A 12,500-nucleotide genomic window follows, 5' to 3' on the forward strand; every position below is an offset into this window, starting at 1 on the left:
TTAGACGTGTTGGCACTTTTTGACTCTTTGACATATTCAAATGTTTTTTTCACCGCCCACCTTCACCTCGTAATCAACACCTCCTCGCGGCCTCTCTATTCCACACTTCCGAAGCTGAGTGGCAGTCAGAACGTCGATTCAGGCGGAGCTCTCAGCTTTGTCATAATAAATAAATAAATAAATAAATAAATAAATAAACACACACACACACACACGCCACACACACATATATATATATATACATATATATATATATATAATATATATAATATATTATATATATATATATATATATCATATATATATATATATATATATATATATATATATTATATATGCGGTATCGTGCACCTGTGGCACCTGTTTCCTATTGTTATTCACAGTGTCGGGTCGTATCTGTTTTTGCGTGGCACGTTTGATTGTGTTTGCACCCGTTTTGCGCTCGATGTGGCGGCATAGTTGCACCTGTGCTCCCGATGAGTGGCCCATTTGATTGCGTTGCACCTGTTTTGCGCTCGATGTGCGGCATAGTTGCACCTGTGACACCTGTTCCTATTGTTATTCACAGTGTCGTGCGCCCATCACCTGTCTGTTGCTCTCGAAGCGTAGCACGTTTGACTGTGTTGTACATGTTGTTCACCTGTTGCATTGTTATTCTGCACCACGATGTGTAGCCACACACTTATAAATAGTGCCTGTCACGGGCAGTACATTCATATATATATGCGCGCCGAAAGCAAGGCGAAACGATAATAACGCAGAGAGATTGCGCCAGACGTCTGCCCATGGGTATTTAAGCACTAATGTTGTGTGAATCTTAGCGGCTATAAAATGCTTCCGAACACGCACTTCAACGGCTATGCATAAAAAAGGCGTCATCATTCTCCCGCGCAGTCAAATGCACCTGTATCTGGAAAGAACGTTTCTACTGAAGAAAAAAAATACTATGATACGATATATATCATCTAAACCGGTTATGATATCCCCTAATGCGAAATGCGAGCGCAGCCGTCACGTGTTTGAATTTGGCAATATACTGAGCCAAAGAATTTTACAGAGCCATGTGTGAACAGGCGGTTTCGCACTTAGGGGAAAACTCGGAGCACACTGCAATGTGCTCCGAGTTTTCCCCTAAGTGCGAAACAGCCTGTACATACAGTTACAGACTACTGTTGATTTTTAGCTGTTGTTTTGTTTTTCATTTCTTATTTATTTTGACGCTTCGGCGATGCGAACTGCACATACGCAGTCCCGGACACGATCGAATATACATGTATCTAAGATACTATGTTAGATACTGTTGGCGTATCTTGTACCAGTATTGTGATACGTCTCGCAAGACGTGTATGGGCATCTGTATTTGCAATACATTAAATAATGTATCGTGTATCTGAAGATACCAAATACTACAGAGAGAGAAGTACAGAGAGAGAAAAACTTTAAAGAGAAAAAAGAAGAAATCGAAAGTCAGAGAAAACATACGGCGAATTGAAAGTAATGCACAAAACTGGAATAGAAGTGATGTTTATTTATGGTACACATGCCGCGCGGTTCCAGTTTACAAGCATACATTGCAAGAAAAAGACAAAAGAACTGTTTGAATGTGATATTTGGTACTGAACATTCTTAGCGAACTCGCAAATACCTACATCGAGGTGACTTAAGAGGGTGTTGAGGCGAGCTCGTTGGTAAGGATACATTTCAATACGCAGCGCTTAAGGAAACACATACACAGAGGGCAAGCAAGAACGGGGACGGTCGCTGAGTGGCAACAGTGGATTTATTTCGCATAAACATATACAAAGGGCAAGAAAAGTTTTGGGCAGGGGCGAAGCATGCAGTGGGTGCCAGTGTTCCCCGCAGCAAAATCACTGCTAATGGGCAATGAGAGACAGAAGAAATATTAGAGACAGGGAGCCGCAGTCCGCTTTTAGTTAACGTGTACGCTGTGAATCTTTATTGTTCAACTACGCACAGGAGAAATCTCCCAGCGGCACTACATTTGCAGGTGAAGATCCAGTACCTATATATACGGGGTTGCCGGTAAACTGTTGTGCAGCGCGAGCAGTCGGTTTTTAGGGGCGAAGCTCCTTAAGGCGGCACCCCTTCGTCCCTCGTAGTTGTCGTAGTCGTAGTGCATAACCAGTCGTAACGCTAGTACCAGATCTTGACCTCCAAGGTAGTGCCGGTGGTAGATTTTTCCTGTGCGTTGTTGAACAATAAAAAATTCGCAGCGTGCGCGTTAACTAAAAGCCGAATTCTTCTGTCTCTCATTCCCCATTAGCAGCCATTGGCATGTTCCAGTAGCAAACGTTAGTAGAAGTAGAAGTGTAAGTGTTAGCTAAAAGCCGACTTCTTCTGTCTCTCATTCCCATTAGCAGCCATTGTTTACCTCCAAGGTGATGCCTGGTGAGATTTCTCCTGTGCGTGATTAAACAATAAAAATTTTGTTCAAAACGCCGTTGATTGATGAAATAAACCAACAAAAGACGCCAGATGTTTTGTAAAAGCAAAACGAAAGGACGCCAGATGTTTTTAAAGCAAAACGAAAAGACGCCAGCTGCTTAACGAAAGACGCCAGATGTTTTCTAAAGCAATGGTTTTCTAAACAATGAAAATTCACAGCGTACATGTAAAATTAAAGTGAGCTGCTAGTCGTCATAACTCATCGAACCTTTAGTATAAACGCGCCCGATCTCACGTCGGTGATAATGTACTGGGCAGAATTCACGGAAGATTCACGGTTTACCGATGAACCTCCGCAGCTTCGCCCACTCATCATCATTCACTCCGTGGATATGCTGTGATTTTTTAAAGGTAACTCGCTAGCAGCAGACGCTGCCTGCGTCGGCGTTGTCTCTCTCGGGCGAGGGCGCGTTCTCATTCATCGCGAGCTGGTACACTGTAAAAAATATTTTGTGAAAAAAACAGAAATTGTCTGGCAGCTCTCTTGCCACAAAATTTCTGTAAAGCTATGTTTTCTATTTTGAAGTTTTCTGTGTTTTAACAGATTTTTTTCGTTTTACTTTACAGAAGTTTTCTGCATAAACACAACGTTCAGTTTTCCGTTACAGAAAAAACTTGGTTTTCTGTTTGTCTTGATTCTGTTATTTCACTGTTATTTTCTCTTTTACAGTACAGAAATTTTATGTTTAAAAACATGTTTCACTTTTCAGACACTGAAAAAAAACTGTTTTCTGTTTTCATTTTTCTGTTATTTCGCTAATAGTGTCCGTTTTCGTTTACAGAAACGTTATCTATAAGTACAAGTTCGGATATCGAGTCACAAAGGCTGTGTTTTCTGTTACTGCCTTCCTGCTATTTCATTACTGCATTTTAATTCGGGAACATAATTTTTTATGCATAAAGATCAGCTTATATATATTGTCATAGAAAAGCATTCCTCAGTACTAAAAAGTAGTTATAGTCACTTGCACAAGCGATACGCAAAATATTTTGTTTAGCCAAATGCAATGGCAAAAATACCACTATATTGCGTTTGCATAATCCAAATATATTCCATTTTTAAAAATAATATCTGGGGTTTTACGAGCCAAAACCAGGATATGATTATGAGGCCCATCGTAGTGGAGAGCTTCCGAAATTTCGACCATCTGGTGTTTCTAACGTGGGCTGACGTCGCACAGTACACGGGCCTCTAGCATTTCGCCTCCGTCGAAATCCGACCGCCACGGCCGGGGTCGGACCCGCGACTTTCGGGTAAGCAGCCGAGCACCGGAGCCACTGTACTACCGCAGCGGACATCGTGAACTTCTTGGAGCTACACCCGCGAGGTGTTGCTTCCAGCACTCTAGTAAATAACGCAATAAAAACAGGCACGTTTCAGTAGATTCTCCTTTCATGATAAAAGAAACAAATCTTTATTTAAGCACAGGAAATGCTGCATGTAAACAGCTTCAAAATAATGAAAACTGCGTACATGTTGTCACCGTAGATTCAAACTGGTTTGGAAAATGTGTAGATATACCGTATTTACTCGAATCTAGGCCGGCCCCGATTATAAGCCGACCCACGAAATGCGCAAGGCCAGAAAAAAAAAGCTTAATCATTGTACTCGAATCTAAGCCGACCCCCCCCCCCCCCACTTTCGCACATCATTTTTTCGAAAAAAAAAATCGGCTTAGATTCAAGTAAATACGGTATATTCATAATGACACTGCAAATTTTTCGTTGAAACACTTAGCATTCATAGTCTCGCAGAGCTTTAAGTTGGTCATTTGTGGTGTGAGGCAGCGCTGCTTCCTTGACTTCTCGACCTTGCTCCCTCTGTCAGGGTTGAGTGCGGCGGCTGCCCTAAAAACGAATAATGATATTTTTATGTGCACCAGGCTGTTGCATGATTATGCTGAACATAATTGGCCACACTGAGAACAACATTGATTATGTTGGTAGAGCGCTCAAGAAACCCTCGCATTGCCTCTTTAAGGTGTGCTGTGTGGAATCAGTTAAAAGAAAAAAAACCTCATGATCCAGATGGAGATTCATTTCTATAAAAGTACATTATGGTTCATACAATGTCATTTATTGCAATGTAAGGACTTGAAAGGAAATAATGCTCCTCACAGAGCAAGGTTCATGTGCTTTAAACACTCATCCAAATACAGTAAGGGCTCATTAATTCGGATTTCACGGGTCCGGAAAAAACGTCTGAATTAACCGAGTGCAAAATTATCGAGAGTATCAAGAAAAAAATTAACAAATGACTATTATATCAATGCGTTTTCTTTTTCTTGATGAATGTGCAAGTCCAGTACCTATTTTGCATAAGAGTAAAAGCCACGATTCCTGTCATTAAGTTCATCGTTCACAATGAGACCGCGGCCCAAGACCCCGTGTATTAAGCCGAAACGTTTTCTCAACCCATCGCTTATTACGTACCTCCGCGAGCAACACCACCACGCCCATGTGATGATCATTTTGTCACCGAAAAATTCGCCGGCAACTGATCGTTTGTCCATCGGAATGTAACAAGCGAGTTTTATGTCAACTTGCGGAGTGCCGCTGAAGGTCCTCATCTTCAACAGCTTCCACCATGTATGAGCTTTGTGACATTGTGCGCGCATAGCCCAAAGTCAGAACAAAGCTACCATGCTTATAAACAAAACAAAGGTGTTATTACACAATGCATGTGCTTGCTGGGACCAGAAAACACCTCCGAGCTATCCTATTTTTCTAAGTGCACAGGCATGATTGCATGGTAGGCACTATATTGATTTCACAATTTAGATCTGCTAAAAAGTACACTGAAACCATTGTAGCGCGATAGACCCGGACAAAGTGGATGACGGTACACCGCGGGCACAATTTTCACCACGGATTTTATGGCATTGCCCCAGACAATCAGGGAAAGAATATACTCATCCTAAAGCGCATGCGTGCACATGTTCTCCATTGCAAACAATAAGAGATATGAAAAAGTCGTGTGTAGCTATATATGCGAAATGAACTTATAGACGTGTCGCTGAGGCAATCTGTGCCTATTTTGCTTACAGGGAATTCTCGCTTGACCGCACCATTCCTCGTCGGTCCTTTGTTTATTGTGCCTCTTTCTCTTTCTGCGTTGTGCTCACAAATATGGTATACCAACTAGCCCGGACACACACCTTGCTCCGGCAGCAGAACTGCATAAAAAAGTGCTAGCTCTTATTTAAATTAATGAAAATTTTCATGTTACTTGGTGCCCCTTCGAAATCCTCATTAAACAGTGATTAAAAATACATCACACGTCAACCGTTCTATATACTATCATTATTTAAAATCTTTTATGACAGCTCAGAATTCCCGTAGACAGTTTTACACTTAAGCTGAACATTTCTATTTGGTCATTACTTCCATCAGAACCCTCACTGGCTTAGCCAAATGGGAGTGTAGTATCAGATATTGGAAATTCCCCAGTACTTGTCTACTTTTGTACTATCTAATGTAGCTTGATCTAAGTTAGTTGCATGAATCTTGTCCAAAAAGTCAGAAAAATCACATTAAGTTTTACCTTTGTGTGAACTCCAGGGTTAGGCTGACCTCCTTGCGGTATTCAATAGTAAAGGCGAAGTGTGTAAAGAACATCAACTTCAATGCCTGGCACCGTGTGGTGGATTCGATCACAGCATGGGTATCAATACAGATGGTAAATGCCCCGGCAGTCAGAAAGTTTTCTCCTGGAACAAAATATTTATTGTTTAGAAATATTCAGCAATATATTGCAAGTATCCATAGAAATACCTTTGCCAGTGATGAAAGGGGAGCACGGCACGTCTTCGACGTTATCTTCACTTGTACTTGCCTGCAATGATAAAAGTTATGAAGTTAATTATGCGATAAGTAGCCATTAAAACTCCTGTACCCTGGAGTTCAAGCAAGCATACGAAGACAATTAAAAAGTTAGCCAATATTTTTTATTGAACTACAGACATTGTAGATGTGATATAAAATAAAAATAAATAAATGCTCTCAATAATAGAAGGTAAATTAAAGCAGCGAATAATTTGAGGAGCAGGCCACTGTCAAATAATCCTCTTACCTTCTGGTAGCTGAAGATGCAGCAGAACCTTAGGGCACTATAGCATCAGTGCCAACTTAGTGTGATCCATTATGTTGTGTCTTAGCGCCGGTAATTTGGGCTTCCATGACACACAACGATATAAATCCTTTTGGACTCTTCGTTTTCTTTACAGTCCTAGCTTTCGTCCTCGGTATCTCGTAGCACTAGCTCAGAGAAGGAATTCTCGGAACACTTTTCTGTACTGTTCCAATGGGCACTTCATGCAGAATGCATTCATGTTTTTAAGCAGTGCGGCACACTTCATGAAACGTGGCACAGTCGTCTTGGTGGTACTAAAGTCCCTAGATAAAAGGGAAAAATCTAGGGACTTTAGGTGGTACCACAGAGACTGCAGACATGCACGCTGAAATAAATAAAAAACTGTAATTACCGAAAGAAAGAGAAAAGTCTGTTATAACGGTAAGCACTTCTGTAAAGCTATAAAAAGAAAGGAAAGGAGGCTGATGCCTGACTGTAACAAACATTTTTGCCAATTCAGAGAGAATGAATCTTTAACATTAAGTGCTATAACTAATTGAAACGTATTCCTAATGCTTTCAAAAAGCCTTTAAAGGCATGCGCATTTGCACGGACTTGAGGCTAAGCACGCATACGAATAACACCAGAGCACGTGGGCGCGCTCAGTGAACCTCCATTGCAGAAAGTGCTTACGCAAGGAATCAACAATGCATGCGCAATGACGTTTCGCAAAGACGGTTGCTTCGCGTCGACTATTTCATTATTTGGGCTAGCGAGCCACCAAGTTGCGATTTCCGTCACACTTTTTCGTTACCAGGAATCCATTTATAAAGGGCACGTGGTGGGGAAATTTGTCCAATGATCTGTATCAATCTGGGAAAACTTGCCACCTGAGATGGAGCAAAATGTCCTTCGTTTTATGAAAAGCAGAGTGTCAATTGGTTTTTATTTTTACTGAAAAACTCGTTCGAGTTGGGCTAAGCCATTGGGCCAGAAGACGAGTTGCACCTGCCTGCAGGGCCGTAGCCAGAAATTCTTTTCGGGGGAGGGGTTCAACCGCTCTTTATGTATGTTCGTGCGTGCATAATTACTCATGCAAAACCTAACAATTACATAGCATGAAATTTGCTTCTCCGCAAAAGAGCAACACAATACATATGTTCAAGATCTATGGAATATTGTAAATGTTTACAAATCGCAGAACATTTCTAATGAGCAATTCGCTTCATTCAAGGAGTGATGCGCTTAAAGGAGTAGATGTTATTTTTTCAGTGATAATATTAGCGTAATTACAGTTTGTTTCGCATGGCGTCATTTGGCAGGAAACAGCGCCGTCAAATAAACAAAGCACATCTGTCGCGGTAGCATGGCTGGCAAAACACACAGACCATTCCGTCATATGCCAGTCGTCTGAGCAGTTCGGGAGCCGCTGTTATCTGCCAAGCTGCTCTTTTTGTGGCCTACATGTCGATAGGGCGGAGGTATAGAACGGATGTCCTTCTAAACCTGTCGACCAAAACGTGCGCACGTCTTTTTTTTTTTTCAGACGCCCTAAACCTCACGCGCGACAGAACGTGCGCCTCACAGAGCTAAAAAAATTCGCGTTCAGCGACGAACACATCTCGTAACTTGGTTGCGTTATTCAAAAGTTGTATCGGTACTTTTATTCGACGATGGAAGTCTAATAACTACTGCTGCCAAGCACTGGTGAACAAAACGGGCGAGAGCCAACGAAAGATTCATTCGCCCTTCAATACGCCACTAAAAACAAAGTCCGCCTCTCCGGAAACCGGGATTCTTTAAAGGTAGTCCCGATCGATGTCCACAATAAGCCTTCACGAACGGCTAGAACAGCGGCGTCGGCATTGGTGCTCCACTGAGAGATCACATGTGGCATGTGCTACGATTCACCGCCTGTACTACGAGCGCACTTGAGCCCACTTTCCAGAGGTCTTCACGGTTTCACGCCGTTGCGTGTAAACCACGGATAACAAACGCGTATCTAACATGAGCTCCAGCAGGGATCACGCCAATCCGAAACGCGCCGAGTTTCTCCTACCGAGGAGAAGACGTGCTCCACCGCAACGCAGGCGGAATGCGATGACGCAAGGAAGCGCGTGTACACGTCAAGCCCGTGTCCCATTGGCTAGTCACTCGAGGTGTCAGTTTACCGAGTGGATGTGCCCCACACGTCCATTCGGTAAACTAGGTTTACCTAGGTTATCTATCTTCCGCCAGGAACTTAATGCTTCGTAAGGAAGGTCATCCAATGATACTACGCCCAGAAGCTATGCGTTCGCACGTTCCCGCCAGCAATGTTCAAAATACATAGCATTATGCAACCAAGCAGACCTTATCATGCAATGACCACTACAAAACACAAAACGCCGTACACCAAGCCACAACGTCATTGCTCAGGGCCATGTTCACTATGCAGGAGAAAGCTACCTATTACACGTAGATAAACACACAAAAAAAGCAACGTTTGCACTTTCATTAAAAAAAAAGAATTATATAACGTCGCTCGGTTAGCTGAGCTGAGTTATACGCACTTCATTAGTTTTTAGAGAAAGTCGGGCCAAGCTACAAGAAAAAGATACGTGCAGAAACACAGAATACACAGGTTTTATGTAATAAAGAAACAAAGCGGGTAAGGTGAACAAATACCTCTCATTATTCTGCACAGCGAAACCTCGTTAATGACTGCCCGCAGAGAACGCACATGAAGTGCGCGGCGAACGCTGTAGTAATGCGCTCTGCAACCGTCCAAGTACAAATTCGCATACCTTGACGTACGCTGCCGCTACCAGCAAAGAAATAAATGTGGTACAACAGCAGGCGTTCCCTCAAGCACCACTTACAAAGCCTCATCAGTATTTCTACCAAAGCATGGCAGGAATTCCGGCTCTCGCACAACGTTGTGGTCGCGCGCGCTGCCGACGCAAAGCTGAATTAGAAACTACGCGAGAGCGAATTTCGAAAGCGGGCAGGCATAACAACGAGACCTTGCTGTAAGGAACTCTAGTTAGAAGCAAACCACCCACCTTTCAATGACAGATGCACAAAAAGCAGGAGCAGGAGGGTGCCGTAGCCGCGCTTTACACTGCAGCCGTGCGTAGCCGCGCTTCGACGTGAGCGGTAGCCATCTTGTAAATGTAGGGGCCCGCGAGGAATGAACGTAGAACCGCAGAAAAGGCTCTGAATATTAATCAACCAAATAACATTGTACGAGAAACCAGAAAAACATGAAATGTTATTTCATGGACATTTGTAATCTTTCAGGTATTTAAAACTGTGGAGGTTCAATTTTGAGTCGTTTGTTTTGCTGAAGGTCACGAATAACAGAAAATTTCGGTTTCTCGTTTTAACAGATTTCCTTCATGGCATATTTACGGAAAGTTTCTTTCGCGGTACAGAAATTTCGTGTATTTTATCTGTAAATTTACAACTATTTTTTACAGTGTAGTTCAGCGTTCATCGCAGAAAGAGCGTTTCCATATTCAACGCGCGCCGTTCGCTCTCTCTCTCGCCACACGGTGAGCGCTGAGGCGGTGGTGCCCTCTCTTGCGCTCAAGCAAATGGACAGGACACGACTATGCAAGCACGCAAATGGGTCACGACGATGCACGAGGTGACAACAGAAGACAACGGACGACGATTCACCGCCGACAAGCCGAGACCCTAAGGTGCTTCGCCCTTAAAAGAAGGGAGGGGAGACAGGGAAGAAAAGACATAGAAAAGGCATGGGTTTGACGATGACAAGACAACAAGATGCTTCTGAATATTGACTCAGATATCGGTCTTCCCTCTGCGTTAGGGCGAGCGAAGGGGCATTGACACAATCCGCGCTTTGGCACATCATCGTGAACGTTTCATATGTTTCACATGCCAGGTTGTCCTTGTATCGGCGCAAAACTCTGGATTTTTTCAGCAACGGAGACCTTCTACAGCCTGCGCAGTAGATAACTAAATTTCTGCCTTGCCTGTTCTTGATGTTGTTTGCGCGCTCTCCTAGACGGTCACTGAGACATCGTCCCGACTGGCCGATGTACGATGTACGTAAGGGAAAAGGTGTGAGAGATTAGGGCACGTTTTAAGAAGCGTCAAGTATGAGCTTCCGCAGCGCAGTGGGTAAAGCGCCCTGCACCTATCGTCGCGAACCGAGAGGTCCTGCGCTCGACTCTCCGGTCGTCCACATCAACGGAAGATTCGCTTGTGCAACAGGTAGCGAGCACAATTATGCGTTTTGAATGACTGCATTTTCTACCACTAGCAGGTTCTCTAAGTATGAGGAATAGGCAGCTATCTGTAATCTGTTATGTCCACATTTTCCCCTACTCTCGATCAGGTGTCCAGGACATCATGGTGAGCGACGTAAGCATAACGGATGCTCAGATTGGGAAAACGATGAGAGTCAATTTTACGCTGATCATCAGCATGCAACTAGCTTCGAACCCGACCTTGAAGATCACAATGAAAAAGAGCAACGGTTTGACAATTCCTTGCATCAGCAACGTCGGTTCATGGTAGGTGTTACTTTTATGATTCTTGAAAGAGCGAAGCTGTTTAGGCTTTTGGTAGCTTGTGCTCCGTCGTCGTAACAAACTACCATCATCATGAACCCGCAAGCGCTCTCATCACGAAACGTCACGCGCTCCCTCAATTCTCTTTACAGTGAAGCTGATAAAGCTATTGGTTACTTTAGCTCCGCCGTGTAAAAACTTCTCAGGTGGGTATGCTCCACAGGAATTGGGCAAGCCCCACTACCGTGTACGGCGTGCGAGCGCCAAACGAAAACGAACGCGTGAAAAAGAGAGAGAGAAAGAGAGAGGAAAGAAAGCGACAGAAAGAAAGAGGAAGAGATAAATAGAGAGAAATAAAGGAAATAAACGCAAAAAGGAAAGATAGAAAGACAGAGAAAGGCATAAGAAGCGAGAGAAAGAAGTAGAAAGAAACAGACAGGAAAAAAACAGATAGAAAAAACAGTGATTAAGACATCAAGAAAAATAGAGAGAAAATAAAGAGAAATAAAAAAGATAGAGAAAGAAGCAGAGAGAGAGAGAGAAAGAAAGAAAATGAAGATAAATAAAGATAGAAAAGAGCTAGAAAGAGAAACAAAGAGAAGGCAGGAAAAATGAATGAAGAGAAACAAGGAAGGCTACCCAGCTTCTGTAAGGTTTCGCACCCCTAATGCGAAGCTGCCGCACTTTTTACTTAGAATCTGTTCCGCTCACTTATAGATTGTTAGGGTGACGAAATCGGTGGACTTTATTTTGTTACTCAACTTCGAACTTTTCAGAGTGACTCGGCATGCGGCACGAGAATGCAATATAAGATTAAGTGAATTTGTACCGAAGCAATACTTGACTCTGTCATGCAAGCCCGCAGTTCCTCATGCAAGCCCAGAGGAAATATATCAAAAGGATAAAATGGGTTAGGCTAAGGGTTGTGTATTTTAGAGGGGAGAACAAGGAACGTCATAAATTAGAATTGCAGTCACACAATTTGTACAAATTAGTATAAACAGCAAATATAGTATACACGCTTTGGTAAGCTGTACGAAATTGATGGTGGTGGTTTAAATAAAGAGTTATATTTTAAGGGCAAGCCTTATATGACTCACTAAACGAAGAGAGGGACGTCGGCGTCAACACGAACTATGCTAGCAGTCACGTGATCAGAGATAATGGCGTTAGGAAGTCATCGGTGACGTCACAGATGGCCAAAATTTTTGACGTAATGTGAGGTAATCCTACTGTCACTACGACGTCGCAAAAGATGACGTCGTGTACGTTTTGTCATAACCACGCGGAATAGTCGCTTGGTCAAAGGTGTGCCAACTCGGAGGCAATGCAATACCAGGTGAGCCGAAGAAAGCTAGCGATGCTTCCGATCCTGGAGGTAGTGGAAAAGCGCGCTAGGTGCCGAAAATTTTCGGGCGTTGGAGGTTGGGGGGAAGAAT

The 12,500-nt window shown here is 43.1% G+C and overlaps 1 protein-coding gene across 2 annotated transcripts in view; it reads left to right on the forward strand.

Annotated features, from left to right (window-relative positions):
- The window catches only part of LOC119397956 (uncharacterized), a 17,263-nt gene that overhangs the window by 1,290 nt on the left and 3,473 nt on the right, over positions 1 to 12,500 (forward strand). Inside the window, exon 2 of one of the 2 annotated variants that reach the window (XM_037665249.1) lies at positions 10,887 to 11,064. The exons of the other annotated variant lie outside the window; for it this stretch is intronic. Coding sequence (XP_037521177.1) covers positions 10,887 to 11,064 — 178 coding nt within the window. The remainder of the gene's footprint in view (positions 1 to 10,886; positions 11,065 to 12,500) is intronic. 2 annotated transcript variants of the gene reach the window in all.

Source organism: Rhipicephalus sanguineus, chromosome 6 (genome assembly GCF_013339695.2).
Source record: "Rhipicephalus sanguineus isolate Rsan-2018 chromosome 6, BIME_Rsan_1.4, whole genome shotgun sequence".
Taxonomy (NCBI): Eukaryota; Metazoa; Arthropoda; class Arachnida; order Ixodida; family Ixodidae; genus Rhipicephalus; species Rhipicephalus sanguineus.